Raw genomic sequence first — 9,211 nt, 5'->3', positions numbered from 1 at the left:
TATTAGATTTCGATTTAGGTATACAATTTATATTTATATTTAAGATTTAAGATATAAATAATGTGAATAAGGGACATAGGCCTAAATTGCATTGCAGTTTGGAGGGTTGCTGATTTGCTAGGCTATATCTACGAAAATGTAAGCAAAACTAGAGCTATATCTGAAACAAGTGAAGCACGTTTTTTCAGCAGCAAAAGTTTAGAATCAGCACATCATAGTGGGCCTACTGAAACAGAGCCACAGCTTCTACTGTTGGCTACTCCTATCTTCGAGCATTGACGTCCACCTCAATGCTCGAAGATAGGAGCATGGAATGTTAATAATTGTGGCAGTAATGGTTTTTGGTTCATTTTTTGTATTAATAGTGAAATAATTTGTGAAGACATTGTTGTGCTTGAAACTGCCACAGTTACATTGATTTAGGTTTAGGCTATACAATATTACAACCCTCTTGAGTCCTCAAAATTGCGGAGTGTTGCCAACAAACTAATCACCTGAAACATTTTGGTGTACAACCCAGATAAGGAGATCGGTGTGACCATTCTCCCTCCTCGCACGATATATGTTCTCTATTTTCTACACAATTTGTAATTCATTGTTTTCATTACATTTCCATAGTAGCCTACTCACCTCCAAACCTGAGGGTGGCAGCAATGCCCCCGATCGCGTCTCTACTACCGTTTACATCCAAAGGAAGAAGAAGACGACGGCGAAGAAGAAGAAGGGTTTGTTGTGATTAACTTCTATCTGGTGGTAGAAGTGTTTCTACCATGGGAAGACACTGCTGCGTCACGAGCTGTCGCAGTTATACGGCGAGTGGCCGCACAGTGAACGGACTCAGCTTTTTCAAGTTCCCTGCGTGGAAGAAGACGGAGGGAGGGAAGGTGGCCGAGATCACCAAGAGGCGGCGGATGGCTTGGGTGGCCGCCGTGAGGAGAGCCAACATCACGTTCAACTACGCCCCCGCGTCTATGAAGGTCTGCTCCAGGCATTTCCATACTGGTGAGTTTTACTAACGTGCATTTGGGGTAATGTTGGGTCATGGAGCCTCTTTGAGGGACGTTTGTACTCATCCACGACCATGACACACTCCCTTCTTCTGTTGCTTTCTTGATAAGTTCAAGTTGTACATGTGATTTATTATTTCTTCTCTTTCTTTGTTGATAAGTTGAAGTTGTACATGTGAATTATAACCTCGCTTCAGCTTGCCTATCAAAGTGAGTAACGCATTACGTGTATGTTCACAGGAAAACCAGCTTATGAGATGTTCGAGTCCCATCCAGACTGGGCACCGTCGTTAAACTTGGGGCACGATGAAGCAAACGCTGCGGAGACAGGGCAGTCCGTCCGGCACACGAAACGACACGAGCTCCAGAAAGAAGCAGAGTTGAGACCTATAGCGGCGGACGACCCTGAACCAACCGAGGACCACGCAGAACCAGCCGAGAACCGCACAGACCCAGTCGGGAACTACGCAGAACCAGCCTCGATCGTAGTGGAACTAACTGAAGAAGCAGCTGGCGAGGCTGGAGGTGGACCTGCGCCAAAGGAGATGATTGAGTGTGACTTTTGTGGGTACAGGCGTGCTGAAATAAACCGCCTGTTGAAAGAGAACCGGGAACTTAAGTGTGCACTTGCAAAGCGGAATATGGATGAAGAATCCCTGAAAGAGGATAATATGAAAGTGAAGTACTACACTGGACTTCCATGCTTTGGCCTTTTGATGAGTATGCTTTCGACTGTTATGCCGTGCCTCCCCACGTCGGTCCGAACTTTGACACCTTTTCAGATGGTTTTTTTAACTCTCATGCGCCTGAGGCTAAACCTGCCACTCCAACACCTTGCGTACATCTTTCACGTAGACAAAAGAGTGGTTGTAACCATATTTAACACAACAATAAATGCTTTACATGCACAGCTTAGCCCTTTAGTGAGTTGGCCAAATAGAGAGCATCTGCGTCAAACTATGCCTCCCCAGTTTATGAAGGCCTTTGGGGACCGTGTCGTGGTTATTTTGGACTGTTTTGAAATATTCACTGAAGGAGCCTCCAATCAGAGAGCGCCGTCTTTTTACAACAAACACACCAACACCGTGAAGTACCTTATTGGTAAAACACCACAAGGAGCGATATCATTCATTTCCAAGGGGTGGGGGGGGCATGTCAGTGACAAATATGTGACTGAAAACAGTGGCCTTCTCGATTCATTGTTGCCTGGGGATTTGGTGTTGGCGGATCGAGGCTTTGACAGTGTTGGACTGATTTGTGCCGAGGTGAAGACGCCAGAGGACCCAAACGGGCCACTTCAGTTCGATACTAAAGACGTGAAGGAAATACAGCCAATAGCTCACCTCAGGACCCATGTTGAGAAGATGATTGGCACCATACGCAACATGTACACGATGCTATGCGGGCCTATACCCATGAAAATGGCCCAAGTGTGCCAGGGGGAGGAGCTTACCTTTCTGGACAAGATGGTGACTGTCTGCTGTGTCTTGACCATCATGTATCCCAGTGGGCTTGTAGACCCAACTAGTTATTGTGCTGAGCCGGTGTAGATTTTTGAAGTGTTTTTTAAGAATAGCATTCTTTTTATTAAAAGTGTATTCAATAAAATTTGCAATGTCATTTATTGAGACACAGTTTGGATATAGTATTTATATAAGATCTTGAAATATGCTATTAAATGGTACGCTTGTTTTAATGGCCGGGTATGCACTGTAAAAACACAATGTATGAATTTAATTCATTTAGATTTGCCTTTTTTTAGGATGATTGGTCAAACTCTTAGTATATCAATGTAATGTAAGGTGACAGTTTGCATCTTACACTTACATTACTCCTTCAGTAATACCTCTTATGAAATAAACATTTTAAAATACAGAACCAAACTATGCAAAATAGAACAATGGAGACAAGATATATTTAATACTGATTTAAGAGTGCAATGAACAAGACCAGCTGGTAATGTTTCAGGTTTTTGTTTCGTTATCAAAATGGCCGGTGGCACTTTGGAGGCTGCTCTTGTGTGTGAAGGTAGGCGAACAGCTCAGGTGGGACTACATAACTACGAATAAACTTCTTGGCCGTCTCCACATGGGCCAACCAGAATTCCATGTCAGGCATCTCACTTTCCACAGCAGTCTCGGTATCCACCTCGCAAAGTCGGCAACCTCAACCACAAAGATTTGTGTCTGTACCTTGGTGCAGCACATTACCTTTTTTCAGTTGTAGCTCGGTGTTAAGAAGTTAGAGACTTGATTCTTTCATCTCCTGCAAACACCTATTGGATACTGCTGTCTCTGACACTTTATCTCCTGGCAACCTATCCCTCAGTTTTTTCATCTTGGCCGTCTATCTGGTAAAGCTGGGTTTTTTTATGACGATTTTGACAAGATTGACAATTGATCCACAACTTTCTACTTCCTGGTCAATGTTTGCTGACGCTGTCATTAACTGGTGTTTTCCCATTCCCTCGCCATCATGCTTCATCTCCCATCAAATCAAATTATCACAGTATAATAACTTCTCCTTTAACCAATCTTTTTGCTTTGTTCTAGCCACAAGATGTAAGCTGCAGTTTGTTGCCTATCCTAACCTTACCTTAGGTTAGACTATCCTAACCTTTGCATCTTCTCAAAATGGCAGACTTGTCTACAAAAAAGAAACATAACGATGATCAAATCCTTATGCTATTCATAATATATTAAAGACATAACTTATAGGTATTTCTGGCTGAATAAGTACTCACTATCCACAAGATTGAAACACATATACATCAAGGCTAGAGGCAGCAGATACATCACCTGTAACAATTACATTTAATAATGTCAATTACATTATTTAACCTTGTTTAACCTAAGTCACATCCATCAGCCTCTTTCTGTAATTGGTCCAGGTATAATACTTTGTGTCTAATATTTTTGGGATATTATGGTTTGTTGTAGCATATAGTGGAATTAGTATTTTACAGTATTGCCCAAGAACTACAAGTCTCTTGAGACCTCTCAATATGGCAGAGATTCGCCAGCAAGAAATCCCATGAAGCATTATGGGTCTGAAAGTATGCCGGTGCCCATATGAGGATCCATTTGTGTTCACCCTGCTACATTATCTCATACAAAGGTTGACAGAGAGAACAGAGAGCGCATTTAACACAATACAAATAAATCCACTTGTTATCACCTGGCCTAACGGTTCTTAATAACCTTTCAAGTGTATGGCTATAGTTATTATGTATAAAAAAACGCTGTTAATGTATTTTAAATATCAAAAACAAAGTCCCCTGGACCATAGGGAATATAAAAGGAACTATATAAATAACTTAATAAATTGTTGTCCCAGTATAGATCTCTGACACTTTTCCTCTGAATTGGATCATTTGTTATCACAATGTTCCACGGACAGTTCACACACAAAGTAAATGGAGTATTAAATAAATCTTTAATAATTAAAAGTATATTAAATGCAGACATTTGACCAAAAACTGAGAGGTAAGAGACAAAAGCACCGCAGAGGTTGAAGAAAAAATAAATTATTACATCATAAGTATGCTATCATTAAAGGTGAATGGTAATACACACCTAATGAGAGATTCATTGACAAAATTAAGATTAGAAATGAAACATACTTTAAGACCCTACATAATGCCCTATAAAAGATTGGCAGTATCACTTAATAAGCATTGCTGCTTCAGAAGGTGGGCAGCCCGTTAAAATAGTGTCCACTCATCAACTATCGATGAGTCCATGAATGAAATCAGTAGATAACCTAGCATTAATGCAAATATCTGATGTACTGTATACAAGTATACAATCCCAATATCAATCTAATCAAGACAATCTAGTATTTTTGTTTCCATCAATGACTTTGATTTTGCCATAATAAATACTACATAAATAAATACTCACTACATAGACTTAATCTTAAAAAGGGTCTTAATAATAATAAATAATCATTTCTGATGTAAGATATGTGAACAAATATTCTGCTGTGTATTTTGAGATTGTATATTCCATACATAATAAATGCATATTGTTATGTGATGACTTGTGATATAACTCCTCTGATAGTCCTTCATCTATCCAGACCATCCAGGACATACCTGTGTATACATAGTTCTGCTTAATATTCACATTGGAAAAAAAGGACATGAAACGCGATTTAAAAATACTGACAGTAGCAAAATGTAATAAACGTATACTGTTAGGAGTACATGAATAGAGGTAGCTCACCAGCAAGTTCTTCAATGACCTACACTTCAACAAAGACAGATAGCTTAACTGTTACAAATGTCCTATTATGCCTCTCTACCTCTGTCCACTGTACGCAGACATTCACCACAACCCTATCAAAGGACGCCAAACAACGATCAGCACCCTAGTTTGGTCTTGATGACATCATCAGCGTGGGACACGAGCAGGGTGACATCATGAGAGAACGGTGAGGACCACGGTTCCCTTGGTCCTCTTGATGACATCCACAGCCTCGGCGTGAGTGGAGCCCTCCAGACAGTGGCCGTTCACCGCGATGATCTGATCTCCGCGCTTCAGACGGCCGTCCTCCAACGCCGCACCCTGCCCAGGGGGGGAGAGAGAGAGAGAGAGAGAGAGAGAGAGAGAGAGAGAGAGAGAGAGAGAGAGAGAGAGAGAGAGCACCACATTGAAATGGTTGAGTTCAGAGGCCATGTGCAGCATTTTAATTTCAAAAGCCAATGTGTATAAAGTATTCTGAATGTATGCACTTATGTATTCCATTCTTCATACTTATTTTCTCACTCAACCCCAATGTCTAGTCCTTTGTGTTATCGTGCCATAACAAACACTTTTTTTTTTTTTTATACAATTTTTTCCTGCTACATCGCTTGGGGAAAAAGCCTCTTCATAACCAAATTGTAAGCAGTCCATGTGTGACAGAAGCCAACGCAGTAACATAAAAACCGCCTGACCTTGCTGAAGACTGTTTTGACGTAGATTGGCAGATCCCCGTGAGGGCTGCCGAAGCCTCCCACCACGCTGAACCCCAGGCCAGAAGACCCCCGCTCAAGGGCGATGGTCTGATACGCCCGGGCGCTGAAACGTACAACCCCCCGCATTCATGTGAGGACCACACCGGAGGCTTGTGTGTTGTGTTGTGTTGTGTTGTGTTGTGCGCGTGCATGTGTTGTGCGTGTGCATGTGTAATGCACGCAGATCAGTGTGTGCCATGGATGTCCATGTTGATGTTTGATCAAATCTCACTTTGTGAAAGCAGTTCTGCAATGCGATGCTTATTTAATGGCAAAGTGGGCAGGGTTTGACCTTCTGTGATCGTTAAGGCCAGATCTTCTGTCCTGCTACTAGACAGACGGTTCCAATGCCACACAAAAACATGACCCGTCAGCTCTTCTGCCCACAGTACGATTCATTTATAAATATATTTTATAATGGAATGTTTAGAGGAAATTTACTTTAAATTCTAGAGTTATTGATGCAAAGAGTCAATCCAAAGTAGAGTGAAGCCCAAACAGAGTGGAAAGGCTCCACTGTAAAGCAGCCATAAATAGGCTCTGGCTTCCTGTCACTGGCAGAGAGCGGAGAACATAAGGGGATGAAGAGCAGCGCAGAGTTGGCATATTTTTAAGGGAAACAAGGTAATTTTAGAGAGGAAAAAACAAACAAAGCACATTTTGGAGGGGAAAACGCTGCACACAGTGTGTTGTGTAACGGTAAACTGTCATGATTAAGCAGAAGAGAGAACATTAGGCCAGACAAGCCCTGGAGACAAAGCAAGAGGGAACAGAAGTAAATAGTTGGGGAAGTGTAGAGAAACACAGGGAGCGGGCAATGGAAGAGGCAGAGAGTGAAGAGGAGGAGAGTCAAGGGGTTACACGTTCTGAGACACGTGTGGGGGGGAGGAATGCGGGGCTAGGGAGAGCTGGAGGAAGGAGGGATGTGTCTGTTGTTGGTCGGGGACAGTGACTGACAGGAGGTCTCCTACCAGAGGTTGTTTGGGCAGGAGAGCAGACACAGAGGATGGCTGTCACCCTGGTCCTGTGGATCGCTTTCTGCTGCCACCTAGACGCACACACACACACACACACACACACACACACACACACACACACACACACACACACACACACACACACACACACACACACACACACACACACACACACAAACACAACACACACACACACACACACACACAGTATGGTATAATCAATAAATGGAAATAATTGAAAGCAATAATGGCTATCCTAGGGAGACGGGGGAGTAATTTACGTGCAGAGTGATGGTTCCAGTGGCGTTCTTCAACATGGCTCCCGCCTCCAGATGGGTCATCCCCTCAGTAGAAGCACCGTTAATGCTGATAAGCCTGTCCCCAGTCTGACACACATCCACCATAGAGACACTGAGTGGATAGCCCATACAGTACAACACATCCACCATAGAAACACAGAGTAGAGCCCCCACAGTATACACCACATCCACCATAGAGACACTGAGTAGATAGTGTCGTGGATAAAACCCACGGTCTAATACTCATATTACGAGAGGTCGAGACGGACTAGGGTTGAATGATCAAGGCTTTATGCGACTGCAGAGAGTAACAACATCACCTGAGTTTTTTTGCAAAGAACTGCCCCAACCGGGCCCCGATCTCTGAGGTAACAACAGCATCTGTGACTTCCTAGACCAATCACAGAGCTCTAAAATCAAATCTAAGGGCCCTTACCGGTCCCCATTAACATTTATCTTCCCACATTACATTCTCATACATTCAAGCATTACCTACAAAAGAGTTACATATTAAACATTACCGTTATATGAAGTTACATATTATGCATTATAGTTATATAAAGTGAGAACTTTGATTAAAATCCATTCATCGCCTTGTTTATTAACCTGACCTTAAATCACCATGACTTACCACATGTGTTTAAGAGATGAGCCTGTGAAAGCAATATTCATTTAAACAGTAACATATGCATTTGTAATAGTAAAAAATGACACTTTATTTGTCTGTGGCATATACATCATCGTCATAATCCCAAACCTGGTTGTGTCTGATTTGATGAACGGTTGCAGAGAAAATCAAATTACATACATACACACAGAGTCAGTTTTTCTAATTGAACTTTTACTGCACATGCACTACTGAGTGCATGTGTTCTCTTGACTGTTTTTGATATTTCTGTTTTGGGCCAATATGAGCTGATTCCTCACCGGGAGTTCTAATTTTAATCACACCTGCATAAAGATAAATAATCTTTGTGGATTACCTGACATTATTTTGACCGGTAATTTTATTTGATACGTATAGCAGATACACTTATGGACACATGTAAACAAACATTACATTGACATCCACACACGTGGACATACACACGTGCGCGCACACACACACACACACACACACACACACACACACACACACACACACACACACACACACACACACACACACACACACACACACACACACACACACACACACACACACACACACACTCTCACACACACACACACACACACACACACACACACACACACACACACACACACACACACACACACACACACACACACACACACACACACGCAAACAAACACACAGTCACACACACACAAACACACACAAACGCACACACACAGGCACACTCACACACACACACACACACGCACACACATACACCCAGTGCCTTGTCACCTGCAGTTGGTGAGTCTTGGCCGCCGGTCCGCTTCTATGTATGGCAGCGATGAAGAGCGGCACGTCGCCATGGGGACTGCCCAGGCCACCTGCCACGCAGACGCCCAGGGACTCGCATGCACCCTGAGAACACAGGGGCCAGCGCTCAGCACCAGACACTCCGGAGGAAACCATTCTCACTCCCTCTCTGAACAGGGCGAGGGTTTGTGTTTTGTTCTGGATGTCATTCACTGGGTGTCAGCAGAACCCTGGCCGGTGAGAGCCAGGTGGTGACTAGTCTGACCCTGTAGCTCACCTTCTCGAGGACCACTTTCCTAACAGCACAGCCGTCTGGAGATCACGGAGAAGAACAAACAAGTTTCCATTTTATGCTTGTTATTATTATTATAATTATTATTATTATCATTATTATTATTACCTTAATCTAATCAACATGCATTGTGTATATTTTGCTGCAGCCCATTACCGTAGTTACCTGCTTTGCTCTCTGTCTCCCTCTGGTGACCGATGGCGGTTTC

General features: G+C 42.8%; 2 protein-coding genes across 2 annotated transcripts in view; one reads left to right on the top strand and one right to left on the bottom strand.

Moving 5' to 3' along the window:
* The first annotated feature begins 681 nt into the window (after positions 1–681).
* Positions 682–3,533, top strand: LOC130378922 (uncharacterized). The gene is made up of 2 exons (XM_056585516.1): positions 682–1,002; positions 1,248–3,533. The coding sequence occupies exons 1-2, from the start codon at positions 771–773 to the stop codon at positions 2,555–2,557; spliced, it is 1,542 nt and encodes a 513-aa protein (XP_056441491.1). The 5' UTR covers positions 682–770; the 3' UTR covers positions 2,558–3,533.
* A 1,895-nt stretch (positions 3,534–5,428) lies between these two features.
* Positions 5,429–9,211, bottom strand: part of si:dkey-92j12.5 (multiple PDZ domain protein) — a 40,386-nt gene continuing 36,603 nt past the window's right edge. The window contains exons 38-44 of the mRNA XM_056585322.1: positions 9,147–9,211; positions 8,989–9,007; positions 8,694–8,816; positions 7,265–7,369; positions 6,868–6,872; positions 5,947–6,070; positions 5,429–5,575 (exon numbers count right to left, since the gene is read on the bottom strand). The exon at positions 9,147–9,211 is cut by the window's right edge and continues 72 nt beyond it. Coding sequence (XP_056441297.1) covers positions 5,429–5,575; positions 5,947–6,070; positions 6,868–6,872; positions 7,265–7,369; positions 8,694–8,816; positions 8,989–9,007; positions 9,147–9,211 — 588 coding nt within the window. The remainder of the gene's footprint in view (positions 5,576–5,946; positions 6,071–6,867; positions 6,873–7,264; positions 7,370–8,693; positions 8,817–8,988; positions 9,008–9,146) is intronic.

This window comes from Gadus chalcogrammus, chromosome 3 (genome assembly GCF_026213295.1).
Source record: "Gadus chalcogrammus isolate NIFS_2021 chromosome 3, NIFS_Gcha_1.0, whole genome shotgun sequence".
In the NCBI taxonomy this organism is placed as follows: domain Eukaryota; kingdom Metazoa; phylum Chordata; class Actinopteri; order Gadiformes; family Gadidae; genus Gadus; species Gadus chalcogrammus.
This window is presented reverse-complemented; position numbering and strand designations above follow the sequence as displayed.